General features: G+C 38.1%; 1 protein-coding gene across 4 annotated transcripts in view; it reads left to right on the forward strand.

Moving 5' to 3' along the window:
- The window catches only part of LOC127428865 (poly [ADP-ribose] polymerase tankyrase-1-like), a 137,086-nt gene that overhangs the window by 58,191 nt on the left and 54,714 nt on the right, over nt 1–24,181 (forward strand). For all 4 annotated transcript variants that reach the window (XM_051677508.1, XM_051677510.1, XM_051677511.1 and 1 more), the window contains 2 exons: nt 2,182–2,218; nt 4,237–4,312. In XM_051677508.1, coding sequence (XP_051533468.1) covers nt 2,182–2,218; nt 4,237–4,312 — 113 coding nt within the window. The remainder of the gene's footprint in view (nt 1–2,181; nt 2,219–4,236; nt 4,313–24,181) is intronic.

Genomic DNA, 24,181 nt, shown 5'->3' on the forward strand with positions numbered 1-24,181 from the left:
CCAGGTTTTCATTAAGGTTATCTCTGTATTTTGCTGCATTCAGCTTTCCTTCAAGCGGGCTTTCATGTGTCTTGCACTGAGGAGAGGCTTCTGTCTAGCCACTCTGCTATAAAGCCCAGATCAGTGGAGTGTTGCAGTGATGGTTGTCCTTCTGCAAGTTTCTCCCATCTCCACACATGATCTCTAGAGCTCAACCAGAGTGAACATCGGGTTCTTTGACCTCTCTTATCAAGGTTCTTGCCCCCCAATTGCTCAGTTTGGCTGGGTGGCCAGCTCTAGAGTCTTGGTTGTTCCAAACTTCCATTTAAGAATTATGGAGGCCACTGTGCTCTTGGTAACCTTCAATGCAGCCGAAATTTTTTTGTAGCCTTCCCCAGATCTGTGCCTCGACACAATCCTTTCTCTTGAGCTCTGCAGGCAGTTCCTTTGACCTCATGGCTTGGTTTTTGCTCTGATATGAATTTTCAGCTGTGAGACCTTAGACAAGTGTGTGCCTTCCCAAATCATGTCCAATCAATTGAATTTGATTCAGGTGGACTCCAGTCAAAGTGTAGAAATATCTCAAAGATGATCCAGTGAAATGGGATGCACCTGAGCTAAATTTCCAGTGTCATAGCAAAGGGTCTGAATACTTATGTCAATGTTATATTTCAGTTTTTTATTTTTAATAAATTTCCAGAGATATCAGTCTGGTTTTTGCTTTGTCATTATGGGGTGTGGAGTGTAGATTGATGTGAAAAAAATAAAAAATAAAGCATTTTAGCATAAGACTGCAACATAACAAATTGTGAAAAAAATGAAGGGGTCTGAATACTTTACGAATGCACTGTATTAACAGCTCGGCCCTCATACAATGACGCTTAGTCCAATCTGGCCCTCGACCTAAAATTAGTTTGACACCCCTGCCATATAGCCTTACTATATTTTGTTTATATATGTATATATTTTTAAGTACTATTTGTATTATATATTATAATATTTAAGGGCTATTTATAGCAGCAAAGCTCTGTTCCTAATATCTCTATAACTGCAAGTATCTCTATAACTGCAATCAGTCAGAAATTACTCTAATTTAAGTGTCACGGAGTGCACAACACAGTCAAGGTAGTCGGAAAATAATGACTTGCAGTTCAGTGAGCAAGTCAGATTTTAATTCAGTAACTGTTCATACGGTTTCTGTGTTTTTGAAAAATGGAAACAGTTATTTACAAGAACCGCTTATGTCCCAATCCAATTTATTAACATCCTTTCCCACTCTGTGCTTTTGCAACCTTTTGTTTACGAGCGCCACAAAGCACAAAACAAGCCCAGCTTATGAAGTATTTGCGGTGTTTGGTTTTTCGCCATTTTGTTGTTCAAACACCCCCCTCTGCATGCCACCCATATGTCATGCCATCCACCTCTTCACAGCATTTTCATTTGCTTTTCCTCTTTTTTCTTTTCTTTTTTTTTTTACTCCCTCCCTCTTTTGCCACGTCTTTTTGCATCCTCCCCCCCTTATCCCTTGCTTCTCTTGTCTCCACAAAGCTTTGGTAGAGAGAGACAGGGAGCGAGTGAGAGCACATGTGGGGGTGGGGAGAATCACAGCTGAATTAGTCGTATCCCTCTGATTGGCTGAGAGGCTGGATATTATCTGTGGGGGGGGATGCGGGTTGCGTGGAGTTTTATTACGTATTTCCCTCCTTTCCCTTATCTCGTTTTATCACAGAAACAGCTCCTATACAAATAGACAGTGGAGAGCAGGTATAGGGAGGTTGAGCTCACTGTATACAAGAGGAGGGGTGTGTTTGTGTGTGTGTGTGTGTGTGTGTGCTCATACTGTCTGTCTGCCTGAGAAAGAGAGCCATTTAATTTGTGGAGTGAACAGGGATGTGCATCAGTTTGCCTGCCATATCCAAGACACTGCCTATGCCGAGTCCACAATCTGCCCAACGTCACGGCTTCATCAGGCGAGAGAGGTGTGCGCTCAGCTACGCCACCACCAGAAGAGAGTACGAGAGGGAGAGAAGCAGAGAGAAGAGAGAACAGCAAGGCAGTGTTGGTGCACTGATGCTCTTGTGTGCGTGTGTTTGAGCGTGTCTGTCTTGGTGTGGGGCTGCCGGCGTTCTGCTGCTGCTTAGTGTCTCTGGCTGTACTTCATCCTGCCTGCCTCTGACACCATGATTTTTTGTAATCATTTAGGTGAATACAAGAAGGACGAACTCCTGGAAGCTGCGAGGTGAGTACATGTTGTCAAACACCCCCTCATACCCCCATCCCCCTTTTTCCTCTACCTTTTTCCCTCCTATCCACTCTTTATCCTTTCTCATCACCCTTTCTCCCATGATTCTTCTCTTTTCCCCCCTCCCTTTCACTCCTTACATGTTGTTGTTTTTGTCTGTGCACATGGATTAAGGCATGTGTCAAAGAAGGTGCCGTAAGGGTCAGAGATGTCTGACTCAATCGATGTCTCTTTATATGTGCATGAGATGGTCTGGAGGAGTCCACATCCTACACAAAAGACAGCCCATTTGGCACAGTTTCTATTTAGCATCATGCCACAGGCAAAATGCTTTATCAAATTTAGCAAATTCAGCGGGATTGTTTTTAATTGGTTTCTGAGAGCTGCAGGTGGAACCAGAGGAGGATGCGAATTCGATTCAAAACTTCAAATTCTATCCTCCTACCTGTTGCTTCCAAGTGCGTAGGGAAACTCCATTTCACCAAACACCTCTATTTCCGGGGTTGATTGTTACCATTGGACAAGTAGCCATGGAGAAACAGGCCTGCTTCTAGAAACACGTGACACACAGTCAATCCCAGCAATCACTGCCTTGCTGCGTGTCACAGAGAGAAAGACGTTTCTTTTCATGCCCAGGTCTACATCTCCTCTTTTTGGAGCACTGCCTTCAGGCAAAGCCTGCAGCATGGATACAAATCAAGACTCTTGTTGTTTAATGATCAAGAGAGAGCGAAGAGAGAAAAGGAACTACAAAGGCCTTGTAACTCTCTCCAACATGATCATTAGGAAGAAATGTGATTACAGGGGCTTCATTGTTGTGCAATTATGTTTATATCTATCCCCCTGCTTGGACTGCAGCATGAGTATTTCTATGAATTAAGAATATTGTTTGTTCTTTATTCATTCCTTTGTAGAGACTTGTTGATTGGAAGATAGACAAAGCAGATAGACAAGAGAAAGGCGAGTTTGACTTATGTCTTGCACTCATCTTAGTGGTAATCTCCTGAAGTCCAGGATGCATCTGCAAACACATCAAGAAGATTGATGAAACCCTCCCGTTCCTCAGCCTCTCTTCCCAGTTGTAATCTCATGGCCAGTCCTGTTTTTCCATCTCTGCAGCATAGCTTGCATCTAAATGAATGATCTCACGTTTTTCACTGAAGCCAGTTATCTGTAGTTACTGGCAGAGGAAGACCAGAGCAGCTGGGGAGGAATAAACCCTACTGTTTTTTTTGGAGGATTTTGGCAAGGCTTGACCTGTAGAGAAAGACAGGAAAGCTCCTGTACGCTGTGTGTGCGGCCTGTACATGTGCATGTTGATCAGGTACACTTGGTCTTTTGAAAGAATCGTCTCAAGTCTGCAATTGTTTTGCTGTAGTTTTAAGGCCCTGACAGTTTGCGAAGACAAAAAATAATGTTTCCATTACGTTGTGGCCATTGCTAATAAATCATCTGTCAATACGTTCCAGCACAGGAGCACCAAGGCTCTGAAAGGAGCCTGACCTGTTTCTGAAACAAATATTTCTCCTTGCCATTGTTCACCTTTGATTAAGGTGGCATCTGGCCCAAGATAACAGGAGGTTTTTGGCTGTAGTCATGGCAGGCCTTGCAAGTCATGCACTGTCATACTTGGTCACGCTTGGCCTGTTGGCGAGGCAGTGAGGATTCATTGGCCGTTGCTATTGAGCCAAATCCTTGGCCGACCACAGGCAGGGGTTGTCAATCTCCTCATCACTTTGAGGAAGACTCACTCTAATAATAACTCAAATCTGGCTTGTGATATTTGCCTAGGAAAATTGTATTAAAGGTACTTTGTGATTTTTGTTCCATGAATCAATCTCCTGACAGATGCTGTTTATCTAACACGTTCCTCCTCTCTGGACTATTCCATTTATCACCCCCCATATCTACTCTTACCCTTCACTTCACTACTCCTTCTCTCTGAATTTCACTGTGTTAGCTTTTTCTGTTTTATTATACCCCCATATCCTTTAAAAACTGCTGCTTTGCTTCAGGAGCGGAAATGAAGAGAAGCTCATGGCACTGCTTACACCATTAAACGTCAACTGCCACGCCAGCGACGGTCGTAAGGTAAGAACGCTTACTTAACCATTCACATTTTACCACTGTTTGTGTATATTCTGTAGAACAATTAATGTTCTTTCAGACCAGTTCTAATCTACTGGCATGGACCTTGTCAAGGCAGACACCATTTTTAAATTGACACAAATGAAAATGAGGCTGTGTGGGATAATGGGTTGTACTGACTTGTAGGAAGTTCTAGGTCATGACAACATTTTTAAACCCATGTTTTCCTGTTCACTAAGTTTTTTGGTAAGATATATTTTCAGTGTTTTACAAGATGATGATAGACAAACACCAGAACAATCCATTGAACAGACTGTACATCTATCACTTGTTTACATTGGTGTCAGATTATATATGGTGTCTACCATGATTAAGATCCAAACCACATGTTTGGAAATACTGTGTTTATGAAAAATTACAATGCTTCATTGAGCCAATTTCGGAGTTGAAATGAAAATGTTTCAGTCATCGTCATCAAATTAAAGGTAAAAGTGAATGTGGAGGGTTTGGTTTGAAGCCAGTACTGAGCAGCATCCCTCTGCATTATTTAATTGGCTTGTATTTAATCAAGTACATTAATCAAATAATTTGTTTGTGGAGCTGCCATGTAATTAGAATAGTTTAGGCAGTCGTCGTTGTGCATTAATTTTGGGGCTCAAAATTTCACTTATCTGAGCGTTTGAGGTTCAAAGAAATGTGTTTTCTCTGTTGCACAAACATGGCTTAAATTAGATTCAACATTAAAGCAAACCCTCAGGTTTATGTTCTGCAATAGTACTAAACTACACTAGCTCTAAAATAACAGTACCTTTTCAGTTCACTGATGGAACTAACAAAATGGAATATGGAATAAGAAGTTTCACACTTCTGAATTGGTTTACACTGCAAAAAAAGTATTTTTGTCGTTTTCCAGTAAAATTTCTTAAAAAAGATACAGCTACTTAAAGATAAATGGTATAAAGATTTGTTTTCAGATAAATCTTACAAAGTTTAGTAATGTTTATGCTTTAACAAGAAAAAACTACATTTGCCAATGGGGTAAGAAATAAAACTTGATTCATAGGGAAAACAAGTTGATTTTTCTTACGCCATTGGCAGATAGTCTTGTCTTGTTTTAAACATGAACCACACCAAATTTTGTTCGATTTCTCAAAAAACAAGACTTAATATCTCATGCTGTTCTGATTCTCAAGTATTTTTTGTTGTTTTAAGGATGTTAAGTTATTTTACCAGAAAATAAGACAAAAGTACTTTTTTTGCAGTGTATATTTGAAGTTGACTTGCATACATAAACATCTGACATTTTGTCAGCAGCACATGTAATTTTGCATTTTGTAAGGCTTCTTCCATCAAGGTTTATTTTTTCACTCAGGACAAGATAGGAGCAGTAAAATGGTTGCAGAGGTGTCCTAATCTCTCTGTGTGATCAAGGGCTTGATTTGGAGGAATTACATTTAGCTAGTGCTGCATGTAGTCCTCATGCATATTTATTGAATATTGACTGAATTCCCAAGCCTGCTCCCCAAAATGTTTTTCTCTGCTTTAGCAAACATTTTGAGAAGAGCCTGGCTGCAGGCACATTCTCTGCTCATATGCCCTCTCTGCTGTCTGTGACGACATATGTGCACTCTACAAAGGAACCAAAAATAAATTGCAGTCCATTCATGTTTGCTAATTAATCAGAAAGGCATTAAAAAAGATTGTTGTGGTAATACATCATGATTCTCCTATTTTAACTCTTTGCACTCAAAATGATGCCGAAACAATCATACATATGATTTATTTTCTTATTTTTACAATTACTGAAGTGGTAAAACTCTTTTACAAAAATGGTTGAGTGCACGGATGCAGCCAGACTCTACTGAACTTTATTTAATTTTTTTAAAAAAAATTTTAAGTCATGGAGTACTGCATGTTTAAAAAAGCCAGACATCCCAGAGCTGCTAACTGCTGTTTATTTTGAAAAATTTATACAGCAACATAAATTTCTTCCTTTCATCAGAATGTTGATCATTTATTTAAAGTTGGCAAATGCTGCTCCAATTATCCTCGTTAAAAAACAAACAAAATAACGGTCTAGATTGAAATTCGTTCCTGAACTTGTTTAACAAGGTCTCTAATTAACTTACAGGTGAGAGGAGTGTAGGCTCACCGAGGATGAACCTGAAATTGGCTTTTATCGACCCATGGGCTTTTGTGGCCCATATCTCCCCTTTCTGTGTTAACTGACCTCAGCAACAAAGTCTGATACTCATCCCCTTTATAACAATGGGCTTTAGTTGTTTGAGTTCTTGTTCTATGTGAGATACCATTATTAGTAAAGAGAGTATAGTATTTAAATACACAACATGGCCAGAAGTATGTGGACACCCCTACTAATTAACGTGTTTGTCTATGCTTCTTAATTCCAGTTGAGACACATTCTAGAACCAACTCATATTAATGCTAATGCTTTGAAATGAAATGCTCAAGCATAATAGTGATATGGTTTTTGGGTGTCCACATACTTTTGGTCATATAGTGTCCATCTTTAGCCTCTTGAATGGATTCAACTCACTGAGAGCATAGATTAGCATTGCATTTTGTGATTAATAGTTTTTTGTTTAGAAATGATGGGAATGAATTTAACAACCACCACGGTGATGCTTATTCAAACACAGAAAGCTGGCGTGTTTACTGCACCCGGGATGATCTTTAGCTTTTTTGGTCTTAATGAAAAAATGCTCTTTCTGGTCCCATCTGCTTTAGTTGGCTGTTTTGCTCTCCCAGGCAGCTTTATGGATGTATTAAGATCAAGCTAATGTCAATAGCAGCTTCAGCATGCCTCTGACTGAATCACAGAGATGCCACTCTATGGCCTTTTGTTGCTTTCTTTGCCTCTGAATACACCAGATGTACAGTGCTTCATTAGATATTGAGAGAGACCAAAAGAAAGAATAGAGCATTTCAGCTTGCTGCTGCTCCAAAACCTGAATCCTTTTGTTTGATTTATGGAATCAGAGGATGCCTTCATCTATAGATCCAAGGATAAGTTATTCCCTATTGTCTGGTTAGCTGGTATTATGTCTCATATTTTCTGCTGAACAGTAGCTGCAGATTAATGGTGATGTGAAAGACTTTGAGATATTCTTGTAAGTGTTGGATGGAAGATGGCCCAGTCAGGTGAGATGTTCAAATTTTTACTTGCCCTGCCCTTTTTTCACTGGCCCCACCACAAAAATTTTAAATAGCTGTTTTTACCATCATGACTTTAAAAAAATGTGTCTGAAGTTAACTTTTTAATATATATTACATCTTTAAGACATTTTCCTCCAAAATTGTATTACATTTATAATTGATAAGACATGATTTATGCCTTACGTAATATCAGATGAGCGCTTTACAGTATAAATTCTTAAATACATCATATTAACCTCAGCCGTCCTGCCATTTACACGTCTTTTTAAGCAAAGAGTTCTGTGGAGCAGAGGATGGGTTTTCGGTCACCCGTTTAGTCATGCTGTCAACTTTTGGGCCTTGTGTAGTGTCTTCACAACCAATCAAAGGTTTAGGCCTAATCACTGAGTTAAACATTATATTATTGGCTAAATGTAATAAACATATGAATCTCTGAGAGAGGAGACCTTGCTAATTAATCAGTTGTGACGTATTAAATACAGTTGGCAGATATTAGGCCTGATATGTGAATTAAGAATGCGGATATAAACATAAAAATAGCCAAGACCAAAACTGACTGTGATACACAAAGCACATAATGAAAATACCTGTACAGTCCAGAAATGAGAAATGTAACCGGTGTGTTATGAGAATGATATGAAGTAGCCAGATTTAAATGTCATCTTCAAGCTGAACAACTCTTCTAATAATACCCAAAGTGATTTTGCTTCTTTTCATAACAAACCCCATTAGCATGTTGAAGTAATGTTTAATATTACCTTATTAAATGTATACTTGCATTTTGGATACTGAGCAGCTCATGATTTCCAGCCACGTGGATAACTTGTGTATAACAGTTTGTTACGTTTCATTCAGCGCCTTATCTCTAAGGATGTGTTCAGACCGCAGGCAAATCTGATTTTTGCTCAAATCAGATCTTTTCAGGCAGACTGTCTGCACTATTAATTGCAAGTGATCAAATCAGATTTGCACGTTCAGACATAGCCAACCTATCTGCATGGGTTGCTTTGGTAATGACGTAGGCGTACCCACGTGACGATGCTTTCAAAACAGATGCGGGAAAATTGGAGGTGCATCATCTCGCTCTCCAAATAAGCGCCCTGTCCAGTCGCGGTGCAGAACTAAAAAATCGGTGACTGCAGCAAGGAACATCACAATATTTACCAGTCTCCTCCGACTGGTAAATATTGTGATTGTTCCGTGCTGCAGTCACCGATTTTTGATGTCATCGTTGTGTGTCACGTTAAGAGTGACGCAAAAGACCATTTGAAATCCGATTTGAGCAGCCAGAGCGTCCGGACTGAGACGCATCTGAAAAAATCAGATTTCAATCACATTTGAAACCAGATTGGAAAATTTGAAAGGATTTGGGAAAAATCAGTGGTTTTTTGCTGTCCAGACTATCAAAAACTCATCTGGATACAATATGGATATGCAAAAAATCTGATTTTTAGTGGCAGTCTGAACAAGGCCTAAAAGCGAATTAATGGAAAAAAAAAATAGCTTTTTTTTTTTTTTACCGTGGAACAAAACGAGCACTCTGTCCCTTTACAGAGAGAGTTGATGAGAGAGATACACGGAGATATTGATTTCTTGTATTCCAATGTGTGGATTGCTAATTTTCACCAACATGTTAATTCATGAAGTGAATTTCGGAGTGGGATTGCACGTCATACGTAACATTTGAAGTATTCCCACACATTCCATGTTCACAGTGCACGAAATTCCCAAAATAGCAGGGTTTTGCTTGCTATTTTATACACATTGGTAATTGATGCTGCTAAGACACTAGGAAAAGAGCAAGAACAGTTCTAGTAGAGTGCGCTTAGTGTCTACATACTCTTGTGCGCTCACATGACCACACCTCGCCGCATCCAGTGTATTATGCGCTCACGCGTCTTTGCGAGCTAAATATAAATGCGCTGCTTGCTCTAACACTGTAAATGCTGCACTGGCCCAATCGGGCAAGTGATGGTTCTAGCAACTGGCCCGAATCACTCTCACACTGGCCCGGGCCTTTGGGCATTCCTTATTGTCAAGCCTTGTAACTGATGCTTCCAAGACAAGTAATTGCAATTTCATCAAATCTGTGTTAGCCAGCAAGATAACGTCACCTTGGCGTTAAGTGTAAATCAGCAGATCTTACAATAACAGTATACATGATAAACAAATGGAAGATTTTGTGAAAACACAGACAGTAACTTCAGCTGGCCCGAAACTCGCTCACGCCGACCCCGGGCCATCCTTATTGTTGAGCCCTGACATTATTTAGAGTTCCATCCCTTTAATTTCCTAGCCAATTTCATCCACCTGATACTCAAGCCCCAACCATGAAATAAGCATTTGAGTTACACAGACCGCCAGCACTGTTTAGAGACAGAGCCTTCCTCCACAAAATATCCCCATCCATTAACACTCAAGCAGATTTGAGCTGGTCCTCCACCAGCCCCCGTATGGATGAATTATGTATTCTGTGCTCAAACAGAGAAGCACTTCCTTGACATCCTGTCCACACTTTTCTGTTCCAAACAAGTGTGTTGTGGTTATAGTCAATGTTCTGTACTAACTAGCGGTTTAATGGTTCAAATATTTAATGGTATGTTTTTTTATTATTATTTTTACAGTTAATAAAAATGTAAATTAATTGGAGGCTGATACCAATAACCATTATTTTAAAGCTAAAGTGTGTAACTTTTTCAGTGTGAAAATACTTTCTCCTATCCCAGCTTAATATGCAGAGACAACTATACAGTAAGTGATTTATTGGTTAATTTTCTCAAACTGTAAACACGGTCTCTCTGTCGTGCTATAAAAAGTTATTTATTTATTTATTTATTTATTTTGAGCGGCCTGTCCAGCCCGACATAACAACATTGTTATTTTTAATACATTTGCAAAGATTTCAAACAAACTTCTTTCACATTGTCATTATGGGGTATTGTTTGTAGAATTTTGAGGAAAATAATGAATTTAATCAATTTTGGAATAAGGCTGTAACATAACAAAATGTGGAAAAAGTGAAGCGCTGTGAATACTTTCCGGATGCACTGTACATGTGTGTCTATCGATGCATGAGCTTACAGAGATTTACCATAATTACTCTTGAAAATAATACCTCACAATTGCTACACGATAAATACCAATTAATAGGCTTAAATATTTATTCGTTTGGAATAGGGCTGCACGATTATGACTACGGGATGCAACGATAAAAAAAATTTATCTTCTGATCCGATTCCAATGCCCGAACTCTTAGTATCGGCTGATACCGATCCAGATCTGATACCAGTGTTGTTTATTTCCTTAATGAGTTTAGAACATCTATAATTCACTGTGTGGAACTGATTGGGAGTACTCTTTGTGTAAAGAAACAAAAACCTCAAACAATACATTATTTCATTATAAAATAGGAAAAACAAAAAACAATTAAATAAGAGCATGTGCAAAACTTTATTTTTAACTAGTCTGCAGGATGCAGCAGCAAAAATAACAGTAATTCTAGCGAAAGTCTTCAGTAGAAAAGAAGCCAGTTCTCTTTACACATGGTAAATGGTTTCAGATCTCTCTCTCTCTCTTTATTTCATTTTAGTTTTATTAGTATATCAATCCGCATTTCAATCACAAAGTAATTTTTGGAACCCAATTTGTTTTTATTGTAATTTCTAATAATAATAATAATTTTACTGTACATTGGTAATACATTTCATTTCAATTTCTTAAGGCTTTTAATTTGACGTTGAGCGCTCCAGGAAGTCTGTGTTTGAGTGTTTGTTTGTAGGCTAATTCACAGTAGTGTAATGCACTTCTCATTCAACATCTGGTAAAATGCTTGTCTGGTGCCATTCTAAATGAATGTTATAGGCGGACCGAACTATTGAGCATCTACATCTAAGATGGAGTTTGTGTGGAGCGACCACATATTGTGCTGAGCAGCGCATCACAAGCTTCTGCACGTTTTTATGTGTGTGTGTGTCAGCAAAGCGGTGCTCGTTCAGTAAAGCGTGGTGCCAGAGACTACTTAACTGTGCATGCAGACTGTATATTTATTAAATGCAGCCTTTTGCAATTCACAAAGTTTTTGGATGACTGTAAGTGCCTGAATAAAATGCTATATATGGACTACTTTAATGGTGATTTGAAGGTTATTTATGTCATTCTTTGAGCTTTACAGTAACATCAATGACCAACATGGGGTTATCGGATTTGGATCGGGCTTGTTGGACCGATACCCGATCCGGGTAAAAACGTCAGTATTGGACCTGATACCGATCCAGGTATCGGATCGGTGCCATCCCTAATTATGACAAAAATCATAATAGTTGATTATTGCCCTTGATATTGTAATTAGAGGTCAACCGATAGTGGATTTTGCCGAGACCGTTAACTAAGGTGGTGGGAAAGGCTGATAAACAATTCATCGGCCAGTAGTTTTCAAACTGATTTATAGAATGTAAAATATATATATATATATTATTCTTTCTTTATTATGGCGGACAAAGAGTCCAAAATAAATGAAATCCCGGATGCCTTTTTTTTTCTCTCAACCAAAATCCCAATAATAACTAGAAACAATTAAGATTAGGTACATAATGTGGGTCTTTTAAGTATAAACAAGCCCAAAACACATTGGGGACACTTATTTTGAAATTACTATATGATAAAAAAAAAACAATTGACAGATTTTTGCAGTTAACCGATAGTTCCAAAAAGCAACTATCAGCACCGATTAATCGTTACCTCTAATTGTAATTGCGATTATTAATGTTGATTAAAAGATTACATTACCATGACTTCACAGAGTAAGCTACTGCGTAGTACTTCAGAGGAACAGATTTTAATGGTGGATGTGAGCTATGCAGTATGTGTCTTTACTGCTTAAAATGGTCCACGTACAGCAAATAATATGACATTCAATATTCAAACTTATTAACAGCTTTTTCAATTTAAATTGACCAAGTTACTTACTGCATTCAGAAAGTGCTGTGGTGGCAAGACGTGTGCCCATTCATACTGTTAGATCTTCAGTGGTTATATTATTCATGTAAGATCATCGATAGATCATAATTGGCCTCAGCGGTTGCACTTTGGAAATTAAAAACAGCCATTTGCGATCGGATTTTGTGCGATACGTGAACATTTTAAATCTACCTGTAGCAGCTGCGGTGCAAATGGGTCTTATTAGAACAGACACGATAATAATGACAGTGATTCGTGATGTATGCAATTAATGCTTGGAACAGTTAAGCTGATTTACTTTATTGCTATTTTATACAAATCAAATTTACATTGGCATACTTATTAACATGCCCTTAACATTAACAAACCTAAACTGTTAATTTTTTTTTAAAGTTGTACACCGAAATCGAGCAATGAGATGAATGCTCCTATTACAATGACAGAAACTGTCACTCACTGCAGGTTTGTACTTTTTCAGCCCTACAGCCAGTGCGAGCTCACTGACGCTCCAAACAGAGTTCTGCCCTCTTGCAAATGCTCTAATTAAAAACAAAGCAGTCTAATCAGCATAATAATTTAATTATTTACATTGTATCTATGCCTTGATTATACATGGAGAATTTTAGTTTTGTTGCATTGCTCATTTGCAGTGTATTTACCATCTATATTTCAAGCGAGCGGCGCAACATGTAATGAATCCAAAATAATTCTAAAGTGCTTTTTGCTTTTGTTCTACAGCTTCTTTTTGAGTGTCAGGTGATGTTTCTTCAGTATTAATTTTCGTGTGCTACCGTGAACAGAGGTGAAACATAAAGGATGCATCTGACTGTTTAAAACTTGCGCATTAGGATCAGTTGTCATTACTGATAGGACGGAGGACTGATTTAAGCATCTCTTGAGTGGGCATTGCCATTTCATTGCTCAACAGATATGTCTGTGATTGGTTAGAATACTCAGCCACTTCAAAAACACATTGTAAATAGAAGTCATTGACGCAACAGGAGCTTAAATTGATTTAAATTGAAGGCTGTAATCGTCAGTTTTCACGATTACATAATCATGGCAGCCGTAATTGTAATTGCGATTCGTTTTTCAATTAATTGTGCAGCCCTTATTTAAAAATATGGTTATTTTTGTTTTGTTTATTACGGTAACCCTTTCACCCCTAGCTATAACATGGTAATATGATTCTTTAACAGATATTTGTTGTGGCCATTTCTTCCTGTTACCTATTGTAAATGTTTACAGAGTACACACACCTCATTGGATAGCTACATTCACCTCTCTGTTCTCAATGAGTAGGATGTTTTTGTTGATAGCACTGTCCTCAGTGCTGTAGTTTTTTTACAGAGCTCTTGTCACAGTCTCTTAAAGTCACATGACCAATCGAGCAGGTTGGGTTACTTTTTTTGCTTTTATTATGGTCGGAAACATGGCCCATGAGTTTTCTTTAAGTGAAAACACCATATTCTGGTGATGGAGGCTCAGCAGGCCCATATTGTCCATATTTTCCATATTTTTATATATTGTTTCAAATTGTCAAGTCACAGAAGTACACAGCAGTTCACAGCAGTTGCTTTTGTATTCCATAGTGCTTTGATATCCTGACTGTAGCAAGAGAATGCTGTAGGCTTCCCTCCTGCCAAGCTTTAATTAGACAAAGTTATCTCTGTTCAATGTTATATTACCTTCTTCACTCGGCTGCGTTGTACGACCATCTTTGGATAAATAGCAATGGTGTGACGCACTTTCACTCTCTCTCCATTACATGTGAACCACTTTTAATTTCATAATATCATGTTTGCCTCAGTGGCCATTACGCTCTAAGCCCTGGATGGGTTGTAACAGATGGTCTTGGGCCCTCAATTTAATGCTAGCTTTTTTCCACACACTTAACCTCTCTGGGGATTTTTGGATTATACAGGGCACATCATTTATGAAATAATATTTATTTAGCTGTTGTGTTTTTTTTTTCCCCACCCTCTGTTTTTTAGTAGAAAACAAGCACTTGAAACCTGTAACTTGCATTGTAAAGAGTAGTTAGGGATAGGAATGGGTCATAGTGGTGAACTAATCGACTTGTTTAACTAGTTGTCAATAAAGTTTACAGTTTTCAATTTAGTTTTTGTTTGATTTTCAGTTTGTCCTTTCAGTTTAGTTCGGTAGTGGTCACTCTGTGACTGACTGTAAATTAAAGTTTATTTGATTTTTTTTCAGTGTTTAAGTTTGTTTTTTGAGTTATGTAGTTTTTTAGTTTTAGTATTTTAGGGCTGCCAAACTGATTGCGTAAACTGATATCATTTAAATATGGTTAACAGGTTTCTAAATGTTATGGTATATGATGCATTTAAAAATGAAATAAATTTTTTTTTTTTTTATTATTATTATTTTAGTTTCAGAGTCATGAAATTTGTTAGTATTATGTTTTTTACTTTTTTATTTATTTATTATTTTTATTTTTTTTATTATTGTCAAATTTTTTTACTAGTTTTTGGTTTACTTCGTTTTTTTTTTTTTTTTTGGTTTTGATGTTTTTTGATTTAGAGAATTTATTTTGCACATCCCTTTTACAGAGTTTTTAGGGAGTTCTGACAGCTTTTTAATAGACAAGCCTCAAACCTAATTATCATGTACTAAGTTTGGTTATTCCTCCACATCTTAAGTGTAACAGCATGAACAGATTGTAGAACTTAAAAAAAAAAAAAAAAAAAAAAAAAATATAAATCAAAGGGGATGATGGGGGAGCATGCAACCTTCTCCACTGGTAAAAATCTTATCTCAGCCTCTACCACACATTTTTCTCATGTAATGCTGTTCTAGTTTTGATGAATTTCAGGAGCATCTAGCTGTAACAACATAGATATATTAAAAGCTCACCTCAGGTCCCATGAAATTAAATTAGGGCTTCCTGTTTCCTATTAGAAGGGCCATCTTATAATGTGCTGTGATTTCTTTTATACTGCTAAATATATGCAGTGCTGTCTCCTTGCAGGACTACACTGAATCAGCATCACTGCAAAGTCATTGATTTTGCCAATGTGAAAATTCAGTGAGATTTACTCAAGTCTAACTATTCAGACATTCAGAGGTTATGATGCCAGTCCATTGTCATCCTTTTAGAAATCATTTTAGTGACCTGTGCCTTTTACAGGTTTAATTTAATTTGTCTTTTTGCTTTAACATTTCAGCTTTTAGTTGCATTATTTTATTAATTTAATAAATGTAATATAAACCATATCAAACTGGAAGACTTCTTTTGAAAGGTATGTTGTAGACCATATCTATATATTGTTTGGAATATTTGTACTACTCTGCATTACTTTTCTCATATTTCCTCCGAGTACTCTAGTTTCATTTTTTTCTACATTGTCTTCATATTGTGTAGGAGGCAAAGGTCTTGACCGTTCTATTCTTCAATTTATTGCTCAGATTAAATAGGTCTCTTAAGGCAACAAGCTTCAAAAGTGTGGTTGTTAGATTTACTTCCACAACCCACTCTCAGTTATCTCTTATGGGTTGTTTCTCATTTATTATCACATTTATATTACGGCTGGTAACATAGTATAATAATGTAATAAATTATTATAACAATTAATTGTTGCCCATTTTATTGCATTTAGGGCCTAAAAATGTTGAAAGAAAACATTTGTCTCAGATGTCTTTGAAACACAGTCCAGTGTTGAATTTAATGGTGTTTGTTTTGATGGCTTTAAATATAATTTATCCATCTTAAAAAGCAACATTTGCTTTTTAAGATGGATAAATTAGGGGGGGCAGTGGTAGCTCAGCGGTTAAGGCTCTGCGTTACTGATCAGAAGATCGGGGGTTCAAGCCCCAGCACCGCTGATCATTAAGCCCCAGCACCGCCAAGATGCCACTGTTGGGCCCTTGAGCAAGGCCCTTGACCCTATCTGCTCCAGGGGCGCCGTATCATGGCTGACCCTGCACTCTGACCCCAGCCTAGCTGGGATATGTGAAAAAGAAGAATTTCACTGTATATGTGCAAATGTATAATGTGTGATAAATAAAGAAAATAATAAAAAAAAAAAAAAAAAAAATAATAAACATTTTTATATTGGCAGCCCTATTTTAAGCCCTAATAGTTAACCCAAAAATTAGAACTGTCATCACCTAATGCCCTTATATAATTTGAAAACCATATGTTTTTTCCCATGGAACACAAAAGGAGATGTTTTGCAGAATGTCCAAGCTACTTTTTTCCATACAATGAAAATTAATTGTGATTCAAACTGCCAAGCTCCAAAAAGGACATAATGCCATAAAAATAGTACATATGATTTGTGTGCTATATTCCAAGACTTCCAAAGCCTATATATCCTTTTTTGTTTCATGGAAGAATGTCAGGTTTGAAAAAATATTAAGGTGGATATATGATAACAACATTTTATTTGTATTTATTTTTTTGTGTGTGAACCACCCCTTAAATATATGTTTAGCATCTGTATTTGAATGGGGTTTTGTTATTGTATTTTTTGACCCAACCATGTGGTGCGAGATTTCCCCTGCGCTAGATAATCTGTCTCTTTGTTTTGCCTTTCATATAATATCTAGATTGTTACACATTTAAAAATGTCCATTGATATTTTTCCAACTCCTTTAGAAACGTACATCATGTAAACAGCAATTTTTTCCCTTCTGTCATATTTTCTGCCCGTGTTGTCTCAGCATTCCATGGCAGCTGTGACCCTAGAGAAGCTCCTGCTTACCGAAGCGTTAGTGTGTTAAATGTATCCACTTGAACTACTTTGTATTCAGGTTGGGTCTCTGCCTGCGCCACTCTTGCCTGCATGTTTGCAATTTACCACAACCAGTGAGGATCCAGTGCCCCTGAGAGCAATGATGATCTGAAAGACGAACAATAGTTGTCCTCTGAATCAAAGCCTTGAGTAAGGAAATAGTGACCACCAGTCTAACTGAAGACTTAAGAGACTGAAAGGAATGGTTCTCCCAAAAATGAAAATTCTGTCATTATTATGCTCACCCTCGTGTAATTTGTTCTACACAAGATTAGAACATTTTTGAAGAACCGTTGTGCAGCCCCTTCCAGTTAATGACCTTTCATAGTGACCAAGGGCTATTAAGCTCTTAAAAGATGGACAAAAAAGCATTATAAAAATAACATAAAAGTAGTCCATATGACTTGTGTCTTGTATTCCATGCCATTTTTATAGCTTTATGTGAGTAATTGACCAAAAGTCATAATCAGTCTGGTATAGCAAGCTGCGTAACAATTTTTAAAAAATGTTTGATTTTGACAGAATTTTGTTTCACAGGAAAAATAACATCATACAGGTTCGGAACAACATGAGGGGTAAGTAAAAAATGACAGAATTGAGATTTTTGGTGAACTGTTCCTTGAAGGCAGATTTTTCTAGATGCTTTACAAGTTCAACAAGTTCTTTAAAAAAAATGCTTCAGAAAGAGCTTCAAAAGAGTTTCAGCTTTAAGATCTGCAAAATTTAATTCCATTACTTTTAATCATACTCGTGCTTTTGTTTTTCCTGTATGCTAGAAAGAAAAAAAATTAATGAGACCGAACAAAACAGGTGCTAGTGTTGTGTGGGTGTATGTGGGATGTCAGCAATAGCTGATGGGTAACGAGATGTGCGATTAAACACTGGCATATTGAAACCTGGTTAAAGTGAGTCATGCTGATTTGTCCATCGCACTCCTAAGACTTTTCTCTTTAGCCCTGAATCTTTCGATGCGAACATCTCTCTCACGCTGCATGGCTTTGCTTGGAACTGCTTTCCTATTAAGATCAACCACCAATGTTTTAATTGGAACACTGATGAGGATGTCCGCTTTGCATCCATTAGAAGTCACATCAGGCACAGAGGGACCTTAACGGAGGCAGTATGGGATTTCCGCACAGGGCGGCTGGTGGTGGGGCAGGGGTTGAAGCCAAGCAAGACCTGTTCCACAATCAACATATTTTAATGGACCTGGACAACATTCTTTTCAAAGAAAAATAGTCCTAACCCCATCCCCTTACCCTAACCATGAACTACCCCTAACCCCAACCCTAAGAGGTTGCTGGTGTCTTGTCTCATTTCTAAAGGGCTCATTTACTGGGCTGTGAGGGAGTTAAGTTACTTAGAGAAAGAGTGGTTTGGCCAAGAGAGACAGAGAGGGAGTGTCTGTGTTAAAGGAAGGAGTGCTTCTCCATAGTTGTTGCTGTCTGAAAGATGGAAAAAGCAGAGTAATTAGTCTCCTTTCTGGAGAAGAGATTGTCAGTGAAGACAGATACACTGCTCATCAGGATACGTTTAAGGGCAGCTTCATCTTGGCTGAAGAGGCCCTCTTTGTGTTGGTGCTTTTTCATTGTAAGGGCACTATAAGTGGACAGGCTTTTCATCAAAATATGAGATGTTTACACCCATTAGCAGATCGGATTGGCTGCTAAATAAAATTGAAAAAAGATGACCCTGTGGCACATTTTGAAGTGGATTTTTGCTGTTGTTAATACTTTTCTATTTCTAATTGTTTTATTTGTACTGTTAATTCTAAAAAAAAAAAAAGTTTGTTTTTTGTTTTGCTTAAATTAAAGTTGGATTCTTGAAATGGCAGAAATGCAAAATAATCTCAGACTTTCTTTTATGCATTTGGCAGACACAGTGCTTTCAAAGCACACATTTTTGTTTCCATGCATTCCCTGAGAATCAAACCTGAGACCCTTGGTATGGCTAGATGACAGTGGGATGAGAAAGGTCACTGGTATACAGTTAACAGAGCCAACTGCCTTTTAGATAGAGAAATCGATTGTCAGTTTACTCGAATGCGCATAAGCATTAGCTGGACCAGCCTGAAAAAAAGTTTTTTTTTCTGTGATCTGAGCTAAAGCAGTACAATTTATGATACCATTGTTGTCAGATAAAATGTTATTTAATTGTAATCTTGACCAACCTTTTTGGAGTTTTCGGTCATACTCCATTCAAGCAGATTGTAACTGTACTTGTATCCTGCTTGAATCCATAGGAAATTCGAACATGGACGCCATTTTATCTGACTAGCCTTAAAGGGACTTTGTCGTGCTCTACCAGTTGAGCAACAGGAAATCTGTAAATCCCACCTTCTGCAGTGGATATGTATGAGCAGTATAATTTCAGAAGCCATCTTTTTTGCAGTTTTCAAACTTGGTATGTTTGCTTGTATCTACCCCTGTTTCTTTGCTTTCATATTGTAACGTTGTTCCGAATGACGATACGTTTGCAAAATGCTTTCTACGTCAATCGTAATACCCCAGGAAGCTGTTTATTGATTCCATATAGCAGTAAGCAGTTCACTCACCAGATTGTGTTCACAGCAACCACAGTCTACTGCGGTTCACATGAACTGAACTACTGATCCCCATTTTCAATCTGACTTGTACGTTCTTGGCACACTCAAATTCTGAAGACTGCTTTCACACTAATCAAACAAGACAGGTTTTATGGTCAGATAAGCATGGATCCACACCAACCTCTTAACCCCTACAGTTCGCATGAACCGAACTCCACACCCTCCTTTTCGAACTGACTAAAATGTGGTACTTTATCGCAAACTCAAATACTGTAGACGGCTTTCACACTAATTAAGCTGAGCTGTACAGTCAGTTGAGTTTGAATCGGCACCTAACATTTAGTATGAAAGCACTTTAGTCTGAAAAAGGGCCCTGATTAGCCCAACACCACCTTATGTGTTTTGTTGGGGTTGATCAGATAACTCGTCCACTTAAAATAAAGGCTGAGATATATAACTCGATCTCACCAGCTTTCCTGTTGTATAAAAGAATTTAGTGCCATGCTAGCTTTAGAGGATGTCTCAGAACACGGATTGAAAGCCATTATTTGTGTGCCTGTGTTAGAGCGCTGGAAAGAGTGAAAGTGAACAATGAGTGTGTAATTTGCCACGGTCTAGGCCTGAAAATGATGGAGCTCTCTGAAGTGCAGGACGTTATTAACGCAGCACACTGGAGCACATTATCTAGATGCCTTCTACAGGGGTTCGGGGAAAAACAATCACTTGCCGTATGCCCACCGCAGATCCCATCAATCATGTCACAGTTGTGCCATGGTGTACAATTGACTTGTTAATTTTCTTTCCCCCATTTTTACTTGGGTTTCGTTGTGTTTAGAATATGCTGTAGTCAGTTCCACTGAACCTGTCTGAAACTTCCACTTAATTCCACTTAACCTTTCTGAAACTTTAACTGAAACTGACACAGCCAAGTTTGTGTGTTTGTTAACTAAGGGTACGTTTACACGACAACGATGTACTAAAAACTGAAAAGTTTTTCCTTTGCGTTTTTGAAAAGATTCACGTACAGACGACAACGTTGTCAAAACAATCCCCGTTCACACAGATTCGCGAAACGACTAAAAATGCTGTGTTATGCATGCCAGGCCAGTAGTTGGCAATGTCACTTTGTATAGAAACACTACGTGCCTGCGCACATAAGCATTCTTCCACAGAGCGGTGATTACTGGTCGTAGTAGTGATGCAGTAAATCTACACTTTGCTGGAGAAGCGTCAATAAACTCAAAATCTTGAACAGCACAAACACAGTCCTGTAGTCCGCCATTGTAGTTTTGAATGTCTCACGCGTTGTTTTGAAGTACTCGCGCGCATGCCTATAGACTGAACTCTCAAGATTATTCAATAAACTCTGCTCATTTTTACCATCACTTCATCTCCTGCCTTTTTCTGTATTCCCCCTGCTGACTCTTGGGCTGGTAGGAGAGTAAGTTAACATAACAAGCTGTTGATGTTGACTGGTTTTGGATATCAGACAGAACTTTGATATATGGATATCTTCTGACGGAGAGAGAGGTCTTGTGTACACTGGATCTAACATGCTTTTTTACTGCCTCATGTTTTCATATTCGAAGCATAACATTGAATACATGGCATCACATCTATAGGCTATATACATAAGCGGTGGGTGAATGAATTGCAGGGTAAACGTACATCAAATAAAAGTAAATAAATAAATAACATTTAAAATACAAATACATTTTTCCCATCTGAATCCATACATTAATTTCAAGATTTTCAAACTGCAGGTTCTGCCTACTGTAGTGTTCACACTCCATACAAAACACTCCAAATGAATAAATTGTTGATTATTGATATTTGCACAGACACCAGTATTCATATTGATAATTATACATCTCAAATTGATGCCTATCAATCCATCATTCTTTATATAACACGTAATACGCGTGCACATGATGTCATCGTTTTTTTTTTTTTGCATGTATACGCGGAGACGATAACGGCATCGTTTTCAAAAACGTGCACTTTGAAACCCGTTTTTAAAAGTTTCCGTTTTCAGGCCCCAAAACGCTGTTGTCGTGTAAACGAACAGCCAAAACGCATAAAGTTTTCCGTTTTTAATTGAAAACGTTGTCATGTTGTTATTTTTCTCTCAATGTTGCATTCATAGCCAGTACCATCTGATCTTCTTTAGCTCTTTTGAAATACCCCACTCTTTATATTCCACTTTCATTTAGAGGAATTGCTAACAGGTATTATACATTAGGCCTGTAATTTGATTGGACAAGCGGCGTTCCAATAATGCTGATATTTCTTATAACTGCACTGGGATGCTTCACTGGTTGTATCACTCCACTTGTCTATGTTTGCAGCATTCCAGCCAGGCTTTTAGTTGGTGTGTTGCTTGGTGACACAACGGTTGATCCTGCTTTGGCTTTGTTTGGATCTATTTTTGTTAGCAGAGCAAAAATAGACAAAATAGCTAGCCATATTGTAGCCGTAAAAGTAACTCAGTATTGGTTTTTTTTGTTTATAGAACTGATGTATAAAAGCACTATTACCCTCACAATTGTTCCGTCATGTGGCCTCATACCTATGGCCGAATCACAGAGGTGCTAATATTCAGTACAATTACAAGTCACAACCCAGTTGCGAGTGTGATATGGCTTAATTACCAAGCCGACCGTATTTCATACCTTAATATCTTTTAGGTTTTTGGTGTCTTCTAGTTAAACCTCACAGTAAATACTTTCAACAATGGATAAGTCAAGACTCATTCTCATCTATGTCATTACAAAGTTCTCTATTGATCCATTGAATACCTAATTTTTTGTCTGGGCAGGATTGTGAAACAGCTGTTTTTTTGGAGTGAAAACATTTGCTTTAATGTAGTGCAGGCTATAGCTTAAAGATTATGTATATATGAGGAGAATGATGTGGGAAGTGGCTCGTAAAGGAATAAGCTTGAGAGATTTGCTTTGCGCCAAGTCTCTGGATACTGTGTTACTCAAGACAGCTCTCTCGCTCTGTGGTTGGTAGGCTTCGGTTTTGAGAGCACAGTCTACTACTGCTCAAGCAATTATAAAGTGTCCGCACAAACACCCTGGCAGTTTTGCCATTACCTTTCAGTGAAACTTGCCATCACCTGTAGCGCTAGGTTTGTTTTTTCTTTAGGCTGTGAAATGAACGAGACAGAATGTGCTTTGCCATCTTTGATAAAGTATCAAGTTCAGGCAGCCTTGCTGCGCAGGCTGAGATAAAACTAACACTGCGCAGTCTGTGCAATGGTTGCTGATGAGAATATATTAGTTCAGTTACAACTTTTTTGGTTTCATTTCCATATTTCTAGAGATTAAGAAATATTTGGTGTCCGTTTGAGCATCTCTTCGCATCCCTCTTTGCACATTGAATCTGCAACCCCCATAGAAATGTAGGTTGATGGAAGGAACAGAGCTACTCTGTATGTGTTCTTATGCAAAACTTAAAGATTTAGATACAGTCATTGTCACATTCTTTCTCACACAGCATGAGTTGTAGGCTAATTGTCCGAATCTTTTTCCGTCGGCCGGTGTCTGATTGTGCAGATAATTCTTTAAATTTTTTGGGGACGATACTGATGTTTGGCCGATAAATTTGTGCATCTCTAGCTAAAAGTAACTTTTTTTGTCAACGTTTCTTGCAAATCTTACAACTAACAGACATGGATTTATAGGCACAAAACTCTCATTTTGATTTCAAGGAGCTCGGTATGTAGCAAGAAGCCCCTATAGGATAAATATGTTTTCCCCTTTTTGCATTGGGACATCAGCAGGCCTGGTAGAGAGGTAATATCTTATTGATCCACTCAGTGTGTAACTGGCATTAGTGTGCTTAGTAGTACCTTCCTGCTGTTTGCCTCCAGCTAGTATGACTTCTCTCTCTGGACTGGTTGTTTACTTTAAGGTAGCATGGGGACGGAAGAGACCATCAGCCCTCTACCCTCTCCTGTGTGGAGGTGCACTAAAGGGCAACATACTGTTTTAAAGGCTCCATTCGCACTGAATTCACGCTAGTTATAGTATGTACCGCAGTCATGGCAACAGCTGTGGAGAAGCACTCACCGTTGGCATGGTTACAGGTCACAATTCCTGCATGGCAAGACAAGGGGGAAGAAACAGACAAAGGGATATTTCTGCCCTAAAGAAAATCATTACACAGAACATTTTCACTGCTTATTAGCTTTTTGTCCATCCACTTCTGTTGAATGTCTTTCTGTTTGAAATACGTTATTTTTTGTATGAGAGTGGAGCCGTGAGTCATTGTTAGACATTAGAAAGAAGTTGTGGTTTAGGTGCCTGGTTTGGTCATTGTCTGTATTTGTACATATTCTTTTCAGTGTTTATAAGGGCAGGACCAGCAGCACAGATTTCATCTGTGAGAAGCACAGAACCATTTCACAGTCTTTTAAATCCTTTTTTCCCC

The sequence above is a fragment of the Myxocyprinus asiaticus genome, chromosome 38 (assembly GCF_019703515.2).
Source record: "Myxocyprinus asiaticus isolate MX2 ecotype Aquarium Trade chromosome 38, UBuf_Myxa_2, whole genome shotgun sequence".
NCBI lineage: Eukaryota > Metazoa > Chordata > Actinopteri > Cypriniformes > Catostomidae > Myxocyprinus > Myxocyprinus asiaticus.